Source organism: Nothoprocta perdicaria, unplaced genomic scaffold, assembly GCF_003342845.1.
Source record: "Nothoprocta perdicaria isolate Ctin4 unplaced genomic scaffold, notPer1 scaffold_95, whole genome shotgun sequence".
In the NCBI taxonomy this organism is placed as follows: Eukaryota; Metazoa; Chordata; class Aves; order Tinamiformes; family Tinamidae; genus Nothoprocta; species Nothoprocta perdicaria.
The window spans coordinates 1,373,202-1,386,966 of NW_020456254.1; the positions used below are offsets into that span (position 1 = coordinate 1,373,202).

The 13,765-nt window shown below is 37.7% G+C and overlaps 1 protein-coding gene across 1 annotated transcript in view; it reads left to right on the top strand.

The window, feature by feature from the left end:
- The first annotated feature begins 39 nt into the window (after window positions 1–39).
- The window catches only part of UBE3C (ubiquitin protein ligase E3C), a 61,656-nt gene continuing 47,930 nt past the window's right edge, over window positions 40–13,765 (top strand). Inside the window, exons 1-5 of the mRNA XM_026052978.1 lie at window positions 40–113; window positions 7,973–8,026; window positions 10,679–10,753; window positions 11,446–11,592; window positions 12,637–12,752. Coding sequence (XP_025908763.1) covers window positions 48–113; window positions 7,973–8,026; window positions 10,679–10,753; window positions 11,446–11,592; window positions 12,637–12,752 — 458 coding nt within the window. The 5' untranslated portion in view covers window positions 40–47. The remainder of the gene's footprint in view (window positions 114–7,972; window positions 8,027–10,678; window positions 10,754–11,445; window positions 11,593–12,636; window positions 12,753–13,765) is intronic.

A 13,765-nucleotide genomic window follows, 5' to 3' on the forward strand; every position in this document is an offset into this window, starting at 1 on the left:
CCGCTCGGGGGGCCGCGCCGCCGCTCCCGATGGGATAAGCGGCCACCATGTTCAGCTTCGAAGGGGACTTCAAAACAAGGCCCAAGGTGTCTCTCGGAGGGGCGAGCAGGAAGGTAAGCGCCGCTGCGCCGTGTCCATGCCCGCCGCCGCCTCGTTTATTTTGGTTTCTCCTGCCCTCCCCCGCCTGCCTTGCCTTTACTTATTTATCTATCTATCTATTTATTTATTTATTTATCGATCGTGATTTCTATCGTTGGGCCTTCATTTAAAAAAAAAAAAAAAAAAGCAGCAATGACTAAGATTTAATGGGGGAAAACGCTCCTCCGGTGATGCTGTGTTTCTCCGCGGTGTCCCTGACTGGTTTATTATTATTATTATTGTTGTTGTTGTTATTGTCATAGGAGGCCCTGCGCACTCAGGGCTGTGGGGTGCGGGGAGACCTTTCCCTGGCGCTTCCCCCCGCTGTCGGCTCCAGGACGGGGCAGGTCCCGGGGAACCGGGTTCCAGAGGGGCAGGGAGGCCGCCCGAAACTTGGGATCGATGGGATGTCTGGGTGTGCGCGGGAGGCCTCCCCTGCGTGTTGCGGGGTGGCTGCTCACAGGTCTCCTCCTGAGTTTGCCCTCCGCCAACTCGCGCTGCGTGGCAGGGAGAGGAGCAGGTCGCTGCCGCTGCGCCAGGCCGACGAGTCGTGTTTATCACTAAAAAATGAAGCTACTTGGCCTAGACCTTGCTGCTCCGGTGGTCAAGTGTCTGCTGCCGCAGAAGAGCTGGCGGAGAGTGGCGTGAAGGACAAAGTGCTCTCAGCAGGGCCCTGGGCTCAGGGGCCGCTCTGATTCATCCGTGAAGTTCTGCTTCCTCCTGTTGTCATGGAGCGGGGCTTTGTGTGTGTGTCGTTATTATCGTTTCCCTTAATAGCACTGAATTTTAATGGGGTTTATAAGAAATAGGCACGATAGGGAGATTTGTTTATCCACGACGTCTAAGGCTTGACCTGAGGTTAAGCCTTCAGATAAGGAACTGAGCTAATGTACTGTGCTAAAAATCACAGGTTTGGTGCAGGTTATATATTTCATTAAATAGAACATGTAGCATAACTGTGTGTGATTTGTTTTTCTTCTGAATGCTCTTCTGATAATCCAGAGCCATGTCTGTTCATTAGGCTTCATATGTTACACAGGTCAAAAATAGAATAAATGTTACCCAGTTGAAGAGGGAATTGGCACAAGGTGCCTTGGCCCTCAGATAAGCTTTTTAGATACTTTGCAACTTTTGGCATGGACTTACCAAGAGTGTTACTTTCAGAACATGTTTCCTGCTCCAGAAATAAACAGCCATTATAGTGTCTCCTGCTACACTTACAAATTTATTGATCTGATGAAAATCACCACAGAATTTACTGTCGCATTTATTTATTGTTATATGTTCTGACTACATGGGACAAATCTATTAAACCTCTGTGTGTATAAATTTTCAAGGACAAATATTACAAGAACTGAACTTGATGTGTAGCTTTAATTCCATCTTCATGTTTGATTGAGTTTATATTATAAAGACCATCTTTCCTGATCAGACTGCTAATGGCTGGTCAGCAACTTTACCTGGGTAAACTGAAGTGCTCATGCTGTGTTGGTGGATTAAAATTACTCCCAGTTTTGGACATTTTCGTCATTGGGGGCATCATAGAAAGAGCCTGGCATAGCTGCTTATTTTCAAAAACATTGTGTGGTACTAGTGAAATAATTTATTTAATCAGTATTAGGAATTCCTTTTACAAATGCTCTTCACCTGAATGTTTGTATAAACATACTGGAATAGAGACTGGTGTGACAAATGTTTAGGAGTTTCATGAATCTCTCATTATCTCACATCACAGCTTTTTTGTGACCATTTTCCCCTGACCCGTAGGTTTCACTTTTACAGAAGAGTGAAACCTGAAATATTTCCTTTCAGTTTATCGTGTGCACCTGTATAATTCACTGTCAAAACCACCTTGGGGCTCTGGTTGAAGGACCCATGTGGATGCTGAAGATGTGGCAGGATTCCTGCTGTGGAAGCAATGCAATAAAAGAAACCTTTAGCAAAACTGATCTCTAGGTGACTGGTTTTGCAAATATAACCGCAGTTGTAAACAGTAACTGTGCTGGTTACATGTGCTGATATCCCCCTCCAAAACAGCCATATTTCTAGTATGGATGTACTTAAGTTTGCTTAGGCTTCCTGAGGGTTAACTTTAGCAAGCCCTGCTAGTACAGGCTCCATGATTGACCTGTTGCTCTGTCTAAAATTGAGCATGTTGTGGCAGTGACTAGGGGCAGTTAGAAAAATGGCAGTCCCAAGCAAAATGTCTGTGAGACTGTGAGGACATGAGGAAGATCAGTATAAATAGATAAATTAATTTGGAAAGATAAATTTCTTCAGGTTGTCCAACCTAAGAAGGGCCTCTCTTACTTAAAATAGGTGGGCTAGTTTAAAAGAAGTAATATAATTTAATGTAGTTACTAGCAGCTATCTTATTCAGCTCTGATGTTTAGGGTATTTTTGGTTGATAGATACCTTCACTTTTGTTTTTACACTGTTTGTATAGTTTGCTCATGTACGCAACATGCAACTGTTTGCATGTTGTGCTTATGTGCCTTTTGGTGGTCTCAATTATGGGTTCTGTAGAAAAGCATTTAAATTCAGCCAGCCTTTTTGCCAAAAAAAAAAAAAAAAAAAAAAAAAACCCTCTAAATAGGTTTTCATTTATTTTTGTTAAAATCCTGGGTTGCAAAATGTTTTTTCTCAAAGTGACTATTAACTCTGTTCCTTTTGGAATATTATTTAACATTTTAGTACTATATAGTAAATAAACATAAGTATAGATGATATTGCCCTATATTTGCACTTTTACCTACATATTTACTTTCCCAAATAATTCTGCTGATTCATTTGGGCTATTTGCATTAGTTGTGTGTTTGTTTGAGGGAATACTGTGTTTTATTTGCAATGTAATGAGCTTTTTTTAAATGTTTGGCAATAGTTGTCCTGTCAAACACTCTGATTCTCTGCTTTATGGATCTCTCCAAATATATTTTCAAATTTAGTTTTTATTTTCACTGCCAAATACTTTTTGATTTCTGAAGAAAGATCAGATGGGATTCAATACAGAAATATCATTAATTAGGGTGGTTTTTTTTTTTTTTTTTTTGGTACATCATAGCTGCCTAAGAAGTTAGAGCTGCAGAATTTTTGTGGTATGTTGGGCAAGAAAAAAGAGGTACTTCTGAAGAATTGATTTGGGAGGGCAGTTCAACCCAAAATAAGGTTAACTTCATTTGCAGTGCCCTGCAAGAGATGTTCCTACTTCTGGGTCAGGCTACTATTCAATTACTAAGTTTACCAACATTAAGAAAAATGTGAGACCCCAGTCCTGCTTCATGCCTTTGCTGGGATTTATAGAGGACTCTGTAAGTCCACAGTCATCATTTAGATGATGAAATGTAGTAACGGGATGTCATCTACCTTTTGCAGGAAGAATTTTTCAGAGTATTATCAAGTCAAACTTAGCTTATGAGCTAAAATTTTAAAGACAAGTTTTTGCAAATCCAAAGATTTTTGAAATACTATTACAGTTTAAGTAATCTAAATAAGGTGGTTTAAAAAAATGATCCTTTTCAGGAATTTGTAACACAGAAGGGTCAGCACTGTCAAACAGAAACTGGCATAGGTTCTTGTGGGAAATTAGTAATAATCCATCTCATTTTTAAATATCAGAAAATAATTACTCACTTTCACCTTTGCACCCAGCAAAGTTTTAAAGTTTACCAATGTGGTAAAAAGATGTCATGATAAATGAGTGTTCAGCAATGTTCAGATCTTAAAAAGTGAACAAATATTAGAAGCGGAATTTTGCTTATATTTATATTTTTTTTCTGAATCTGATTTTTAAACCAAAAGGACTAAGAATGTATTAATATTTGCAGTATAAGGTGCAAAAGTGCCAGACAGGAAGAGGTATAGTTGATACATTTGTTTCATGGTATTCAGTCTTTGTGTAGGATGTATAAGGACGGAGGAGTTGCATAAATATGCTTTTGTAGCAAGATTATATATTCAGAAAAATGAGTTTTTTAAAAAATAGTTTTAATTCAACATTTCTGATTTATTGTGTATTAAATTGGTGCTTCTGATAGTCACATAGTGACATTTCCATTATATTTATGGATGGTCCTGTTTTCATTATCAGTATGCACTGGTGCAACTTTGAACCATGCCATGATGATTAATACTATACTACAAATTAATATTTTAGATGTTATTTAAAAATAATTACAAGCTTTCTGTTCCATGTACTGTTTTCAATCTGGTTCCCTTTTTGGTTTTTTTTTTTCTGTCTCTTTACCCTTGTGTTTTATTCTTTGTGTCATTGTCTGTAATATCACGTTGCATTTTGCTGTCATGTACTGTATTTTTGTTTTCTTGTTTCTTGTATCATGCTTCATCTGTTCAGTCAAAACTGCTTCTCCAGTTGGGCTTTCTGTGATCTTGCGCTTTGCATCAGAAAACCGAGATCCTCTGTTGGAGGAAGGAACAAATAGGAAAGAGATTGTTGATAATATCCTACTGTTAATAATATCCTAATGTTTCACGAAACACACAGATTACCTGTTCCATGTCTTGCTCTATGGAGGTCAAGTTCCCGAAGGAAAGAAGATTAAGTCATAAGAAATGGCAGAAATTTGATTTAGGAAATGGCTTCCCACTCCTTTTGAGGAAGGATTAAGGGTTTCAAGACAAGCTGATGCTTCATTCCTCCAGCTGAGTCTCTGCCCACGGTGTGATAGACCTGGTGTCTGCCTTTTCCTGAGCTTGGATGGAGGGTGTCTGCCTGCCTTGCAGGAGAGGGAAGAGGACAGCAAAGTCACCACAGAAGTGAGGCGAGGAAGATGAGCAGTAACAATGAGCTGGGCTTGATTTCTGGAATCTGCCCCAACAAGATCTTGTGTTGTCAGTATCGGTGACTATGATTAGGAAGGAAGAGGTTTTGTAACACTGTCCTGTCAGCTGCTGTGTGACAACTTAGGTGGAAGGAGTTGTCAAAGATGAGTCCGTTGTAGTGATGTGGCTGCTGAGCCAATCTCAGCATCTCTGCATTTTACAACATCTAATGCACTTGACCATCATCTTTTTTACTATTCCCTTTATTAAGAGGCAGGCAGAATTTCAAGAATGTCTACATTTGGCTCTCTGTAGGAAATAAGTTTATTAGAATACTGTTTGTAGGTGAATAAGATCAGTTTATAGTTCTTTTCATCTGTCTCCAAGAGGTTTATTTTCTATTGTATATTTACTGTTACTCTTTAATATCTGAAGTGGTGACATTTCCCAGTTACATTTACCCGTGGAATAGCTCTGAAGGAACTGTCACTGTCAAAGACATTTTGTTTGCATTTGAGGGAGGTACATTCCTTAATCTTAGTTGCAGTTCTACTCCTTGGTGGTTGAGCGATATGTTTGTCTTGTGAATAACAAGAACAGAATCATTTGACCCATATTCACATTTTTAGTTGGGTTATACTTATTTGAGTACTTCGTTTTTATTGTTGTCTTAGGGCTGTTCTATTCCATTTAGTTTATATTGTTATGATTCAGTGTTTTTTTTTTTCTCCCTATGTACTTAAATGCTAAGAACGTAGGTTTTATTTTGATTCTTAAAGTAGATTAAAGAGTGAGGTACCTAGTGACAGTCTTCAAAGAAAGTCAGGCCAGAAAAGCCAGAACACCCAGAATCTGGTCCTCAAAGAGACCAAACTCTGGTAAAAACTGGTGATTCGCAGCATGAGAAGAAGATGCCCACTTACCTATTTCCTTGTCCTCCCAAATACACACAATTATTTTGTTCTGGTAAACCCTTGGCAGTGGGACCTTCTTTTCATTTTATCTATTAGTCCACTGCATTTATTATATCTGTACTTTTTTTGTACTGTTTTTGTCTCCACTCGCATGTAACAATTTGTCTCTAGCAGATAGATATTCCCTTTTCTTTATGGTCTTCAGCTTTTTCTTTCCATCACCTCTCAAGAATAAGATACATAGATTTAGCAGCATGTTCCAAGGAAAAATACCCTCTCTTAAATGACTCTTCCTGCAAAATGAAGCCATCTGAGAACATGGAGGAGATGTTTGTGTGTATGGGACATGAGCTGTTGAAAAGGTTTAAAAACAAGTCCCAAAATATTAGGTCATCTCTTGATCATTTCTTATTTTATTTGTCTTTTTATTTATTTATTTTTTTTGTAATGTCAATATCTGTTACCTTTACATTTCCAATCAGACCCATCACCTTTCTTATTGCTTGTCTGGAGATAGGTTGTTTCACCCGTAAATTTTGTTATGATCTGTTTTGTCTGTGTTTAACATGTGGAAAAAAAAATGTTTTTTAGAGGGCACTATCTATATTTAGTGGTGTTGTTGGCCATAACATACTGTTTTTACAGGAAAAGATGATTAAACTTGTGGTATTTTTTTTTTTATGGCTGCTGCAGTAAATCATAGGAAATACTTAAAAATACATTTTTTTAATCTGTCTTTTTTCGTTTTTTACTCCCTCATGTTCTGTGCTAAAATATTTTCTATGATAATGAAACTTGGAGGTGGACCATGACTCTGTATCTTAAAGAAAAAATGCACAAGAGGTTTGCCTCAAGAGTATCCAGAATGTGACATTTGTATCAAGACTTCAGTTTTTGTACCTATGTGTAGGCATTGAAAATGCAGTTGTTTCAGATGTAGTTTTTTATAAATGCTTGTTTGCCATCTTCAGGGTTGCTTTTATATGTTTGGTCATAGTGCATTTTCTGCTTGCATGTGTTTTTTCCCTTAGTTTTTATAGACTAAAAAGGCCGTAGGGAGAAAAAGGAAGTTATGTGTAGTGGGAGCAAGAAAGCAAAATAGATTCCTTAGAAAAGAAGAAGATAATTATTTTCTTTCTTAAACTTACTGTGAATTTTAGACTAGATTTGGGAGTTGCCAGAGTCTTTTCAAGTCTTATTGTCTGCAGTGGGAGCTGAGTGCTCTGTATAAATAGGAATTGTGTTTATTTGGAAACAATACAGATTCATCGAGTAAGAGGGTCTCTCAAAGCACTGTCAATTTTTGTGATCGATGTGTAGGGATTTAATATTGTGGCTTAAAAGCTAATGCACTTTTTTTTTTTTTTTTTTTTTTTTTTAATGGTAATGGTATTGTCCTTATGAGTCCTCATGAATACTTTAGTATTCTTCTCTTTGTATTGGAGAAACCATTCTGGAAGTTTCAGTTTATAGCCTGAATTTGGGCTTTAGAATTCAAAATTCTAGAGAGAGAGAGAGAGAGAGAGAGAGTGAGTGAGAGAGAGAGAGAGAGAAAGAAAAAAAAAATCCTTCTATTTGCTTTACATTGGTAAGTTTTGACATCTTCTTGGGACAAATCTGGAGAAAGGAATGATTAAATATAGCGAGTTAATACTTTTTGTGAGCAAGACGAAAGCCCAGGACTGTGACACAGAGTGCAGTGGCTTTCGATGCTCTCCAGCTTGCTTTAGGCACCAGGGCCAGTGACTTCTGCCCAGGCAAGGAAGACACACAGTGACCGCTTGGATTGGGGACCTTACGGAGTGTCAGGCCCCTGTCTGTCATGGGGTCGTGTTTGGTTACGTGATTGGGATCATGTAACTGGCTGAAAACCAGCCTGGACAGAGACCTGTACAACTTGCTAGTGCTTGGTTGTCCCTTTTCTACTTCCGTAGCCTGACCCCAGCGCTGTATGTCTGTGTGTGTGCAGTGGTTGCATAGCACAGGTTTGTTGATGCATGAAATTACTATTTGTCTTGAGTGGGATATGTCTTAGCTATTATGAAAATCTCTGAAAGATAAATCTGCATTAAATTTCAATAATGCTTTTGAATCGTGTGTTTGAATGAAAATGCTATAGAATCTCCATTTGTATCTTGTAGGAAGAAAAGGCTTCTCTCCTGCATCGTACTCAGGAAGAAAGGAGAAAACGGGAGGTAAAGTAGAAATAGGGGCTTGGAATGTAAGCATTGCATGCACACTGCATTTTTCTTTGATGCAATAATATTTGCAGTTTAAAAAAAACTTTATTCTTTTAGTTGTGGTGTAGTCTTTGTTGAGAAAAGATAGCTATTTGGCAAATAACTTGATTTTATTTATTTATTTATTTATTTTGCTGTGTCCCTAATCTCTTACTACGGTCTTAGCAAACTGTGCTTCTCCTCTGGTTCTACTGGAGTTTACAGGATGACCTTCAGCAAGTTGCTTGCCGAGGAGAAGGTTGAGAGGGGATCTTACTAGTGTGTACCTAAGGGGACACTAAAAATACCTAAGGGGAGAATTTAGGGAGGAAAGGGCCAAGCTCTTCTCAGTGGTGACTGGTGATAGGACAAGGAGCAGTGGGTGTTAGTTGAAACATATGAAGTTCTATCTCCATGTGAGGAAGAACTTCTGCACGGTGGGGGTGCCAGAGCCCTGGAACAGGCTGCCCAGGGGGGTTGTGGAGTCTCCTTCTCTGGAGATCTTCAAAACCTGCCTGGATGCCGCCCTGTGCTCTGAGTGTCCCTGCTGGAGCAGGGGTGTTGGACTAGATGATTTCGAGAGATCCCTTCCAACCTCAACCGTTCTGTGATTCTGTTGTACTTCAATTCTGCAAAAGTAAAATCAAGACTTATGCTCCAGTGCAGTAACACTGCAGTGTAAATACCTGCAGCACTTCAGCCTCCTGCACATTGCACATTCTGCAATGGCTTAGCATTTCTTTTCTGAATCCATTTTTTTCCCCTCTCCCAACCCAGGTGTACTAGTCTGTACTAAACTTAAGTGTGAAATTTTGGGGTTTCACTTGTTAATTCAGAAACCTATGCTATGAATTTTTATTCCAATTTATGATCAGTGAGGCCATGCATACATATATGAAAAGACTCTTCTGTGCTTCAGAAGCTCTTTGTCGAATATCAAAATAACCCCTTCACAAAATGAATGAAAAGTCATTATGTATTTTTTTTTTTTTTTAAGGATGACTCCTCTGAGAATAAAATCAGTCATGGCTTTTTACAAAAGGCCTGTAGCAGAACCTTACCAGTGACCTCAGCCTTGAAACCATCACAATTAGGGGTCACTAATTGACAATCATATATTCTAGAAAAAAAAAAGTATCTAGAGAAAAGGAGAACATACCTCCTTTGTGGTTGAATGTTACATTATGATGATGAAATGACAGTGCCTCTTTGTAATTGAAACTCTGCTCTCCTTGCCCCATACTTTGCATTTTACTCTTAGGTACTTAGGAGAGAAAAGTATCTGTCAGGATAACATATTTTTATTTTGGTCCAGACTGAAGGGATGATTAGAGAATTTTAAGTATGAGTTTATTTATATAAGTTGTTAAGGCAACCTGTTTTTCCCAGCATTGTAAAACAGGCATTGGAGAGCAATTCAAAAACCTTTGTGATGTTTCATTGACCACTTCAGTTTAAGTTTTTGACTATGAAAGTTCTGTGTACCTCTATGGCACAATAAATTAGTTATCGAACTTTTGTCAGTTTACAAGTAACATGAAAATGTTCTTGGGGAGGTTCAAATGAACTACCAAGACTTTTTTTGTTGTTTGATGGCTCTCAAAACTATGAGCCACCCGACTCATCAAAGTTTAAAGATCTTGAAGCTCTTCAAATAGAATTTGTTGTCTCAAGATAGGCTTCTCTGATTTTACTCTTGATCTTCCTACTTTCCCTTCCTCAGCCATTGCTTCAAAGCTTGAAGTTTTGTTAACAACAATTTTATTCACTTCCTCTTTCATCTCTTAAGAAACTATATGGACATCATTATAAACCTAATTACAGTAGCCACTTCCTTTAGATATTTCACAGAATCACAGAATGGTTGAAGTTGGAAGGGACTTCTAGAGATCATCTAGTCCAACCCCCCTGCTCGATAAGGACACCTAGAGCACATGAGCATATTTGTCATGATCAGATGTGGGGTGTCGCCAAGTGACACTCTGAGTGCTCTTCCCACAGCTCTGAAGTAACTTTTCCTTCACTTCCTCAGAAACAGTCATTGTGAAGAGAAGATTCTGACTACAATTTCTGTCTACTGAGGAAAACTCCATAAAATGACTCACTTTAAATGTCCAGTTGGAAGGAGAGAGCAAGGATTTTAATTAATTTCTGCTTTATGTTTCCGTATGTTCATCTCAGTAGCAGTCTTGTCCCCACATAATTGTGTTGGGGCATCTGAACTGTACCAGGTGCTGCTGGTACATTATTGACCTGGAAATAGCTAAGGAGGCCATCATTACTGGCTGACTGATTTGTGCAGAAGGAAGATTAGTATTTTTGGGTTTCATCAACTCTTGAACCTTTCAACATTATTTTCTTTTCCCTAATAAAATGCTAGTGTGTTTATTTCTGTAATATTGAAGGCTGATTATTAAAAATTCTTATGCAGTAATGTAATGTTAAATTTATACTTAAAACATGAGTTTCATTCTCTCTTCTTGGATGCAAAGCCTCAGATGCATTATTTTACTTATGCCTAGCACTTAATTTTCATTAAAATTATTTTTGAATACAGAGATACTGGAAAAAATTGTAGGAGCTAGGCTTCGTATTTGTTGATTTTGATCTTTTTGTTTTGTTTGACAGGAAGAAAGGCGGAGGCTGAAAAATGCAATAATAATCCAGTCCTTTGTAAGGGGGTACAGGGACAGAAAACATCAAGTAAGTATTTTTATGCTTATTCAGAAGGGAATAAAACAACTTTGCTGAAAAAAAGGTCTTTCCTGCATTAAAAAATTCCAATGAAAGTCTTTCCTTTTTAATGTGCTATGTGTGCTCATGATGTGCAAGATCCTTTCCCCTCCTGCTATGTTTTCAGAGACAGTTTTTTTATTAGGTAGTCACTCAGTTGTCAAACCGTGTATGTATGTGAAAGCAGATTTCAGTGGAATTACTTTTTTTTTTTTTTTTTTTTTTGAGTCAACAAAACATATGAGAATAGTTTGATATTCTCAGTTTTCATTTACACACCAGGGGAACAGGACTCTTCAGCAGAAATGGAATGGTAGTTGGATTCAAAAGGATATTCTTTCTAAGCTTATGTTGGAATAGTTATTCTGGGAGAGGGTTGTTCATGTTTAAGATTGCTAATATTTATTGAGTAAACCAGATGAAGTTGCATAATGTGATGGTATTTATTTGAGAAGCAACAAATTTTAAAGTATACTTTCTGAATTATATCAGTTATGGCTTTAACTGTAATTATGTATAGGCATTTCAGTCTCTTAACATAACAGCTGTATATGAAATCCCTCAAGATGGGAAACCAAGATAGGATATTAAAAATTTTGTATCTCTGTTTAAATTTAGAGTCGTTACTGATATGTTGAGACACATTTTCTTTTGTTTTGAAGTACTCTATCCAAAGAAGTGAATTTGATCGCTGTGCTAATTTGGCCCAATCTGGAGGAACCTTTTCCACTACTAATGGAGCTAATTTGACCCTTTTAGTTCGTCAGTTACTCTTTTTCTATAGACAGAATGAGGATTCTAAGCGTTTGGTAAGTACTGTTACTCCTAGTTTAAATTCCTGCACTTTTTTTGCATCACTTCATAACCCTCTAAGTCGAAGAGGACCTGAAGAGATGTTGAACTCTTTATTAAAGCCATTTTAAATCGTGAATATCACTGACCTTAGTTCTTCTTTGCTCTTTTGTTATTTATTTAAACAGAATAATTTAAAAGTTAATTCTGTGTGTATGTGTATACATACATGCACGTACAGAGTCTGTGAAAGGAAACCTTGAAAAGTCCTCTCAAATAAGAGGAAATACGATATATGTGAGGCACAGTAATGTATTAATATACCTCGGTTAGCTGAAAAACACTGTTAAAATGTAATTCTGTTTCTGTGGTCATTCCTAAGGTATTAGGGCATTTGATTCTTTTGCATGGTCAATACTGCTGTTATAATATTTTTGTAATCTCTGCAAGCTTCCAAAATATACAAGTGAAAAGGACTTGATTGATATTAAAAATAGTGATTACAGAGTTACGGCTATTTAAAAAGGCAGAAAATTATCAGAGAAATTTATTCTCATTATAAAGTTATTTGTGAATAATGACTGAAAGTGATTGCCTTATTGTGTGTTTTGTAAGGCACCCAGAGGTATTGTTATGTATATGTACATATTGCGTATATATCTTTATCTATAAATAGTATAATATGAGTATACATAATATACTGTTCATGTGCTTGGCAGAGCAAGGCTAAGATACTAGTGTATATGCTGCAGTGTTGCTGTATATGCTGAAAAGTGGTTTTATGCAACACTGAAATGTGATCATTCATTTAATTAGTGCAGCTGAAATTTATGTCAATGCATTAAAAAAAATCTATGCGTGTTAAAACTTGTTGGTTGAACGAGTTTAGGAAAGAAACTGCTAAAGAAAGGGATAGTAGGAAAGACATTGTGATCATTGTGCAACTTGTAGGAGAATAAACTGGTTTGTTGGTGGTGAAGTCAGGTGTACTCAAAGAGGGTGTAATAATTAGCCTGTTATATATTTGATTTTCTGCTAAACTTGTCTGTATCTTTCCCTAGATATGGATGTGTCAGAATCTAATTAAACAGAGTTCTCAGTTTGTTAAGCAACTGGATGGTCCAGACAGACTTACTTGCTTATTCCAAATAAAAAGACTGTTGGGGCTGTGTTGCAGGTAATTTTTTTTTCCTGTAAAATGTTATTTAAGAATCTTTATAATGTTATTGGGTGCTTTTTTGTTTCGGTTTTCTAGCAAGTGAAGTATGTGTTAAATGTGAACTTATTTTGTGTTTGATAGTGTTAAATTTTTGTCAGTCGTAGTTTATGATAGTCATTCCTGTTTCAAAAGAGTGGAATTTTCTTTAGCTCAGCGTTTTGCAAAGAAGCCACTGTTTTCTGTTAATATTGAGGATTCTCCCAGAAAATTGATACACATTAATCCTTGAAGCTTGTGATTTTATAGTTGTTTATGCACATGAACAGCGGCCCTGGGCACACAAGTACACTTGAGTGGCAGACTTCAGATTCCACCTAACCTGGCCCCTGCCTGTGGTGTCACTGCAGTCAGTTGTACGTTTTTAGCACAGTTGGAGCTGTGGTTTGTAAATGCAGGTGTAGTCATGTTCCCTCTCTGCCCTCACGACTGGGTGATGGAGGAGAAGAGGGGAGCAAAGGAGTCTGTTCGTCCAGCACCTGGGGAGCCTGGAGGAAGAAGCTCCTTTTACTTCATGGTGCCAGTGGGGTGGTGGGTGTCCCTGCTTGCTCTTTGAGCTCTTCTAACTCGCTGCCCTCGCCCTAATCCAGCAGCAGCACCGACACCCCAAACCATTCCCCGTGGGTAAGATTCACAAGAAACTATGGTGACAGTATGTTGCATCTTGGCAAAAATGGTAGCTTACAAAAGCTTCTGCAAAAAAAAAAAAAAAAAAAAAAAAAAAAAAGGCATCTCGTCATTGTATCTCTTTAATGTTTAGTGAGAGTAACTTCCCTGTGGTGTCAAAATGACTTTTACTACTGTATGTCTGTCTAACTGGCTGGTGACAGGAGAAGAAAGGACATTGTCCAGATATCTATGCCTGTATATCTCAAATATTAACAGATCCTTTTGTTTCTAAAGGAGCTCTTCCTCTGCACCATTTCTGTGGTTACAAATAGATGTTACACAAAAAGGTGAATTTGCTAAAGGTT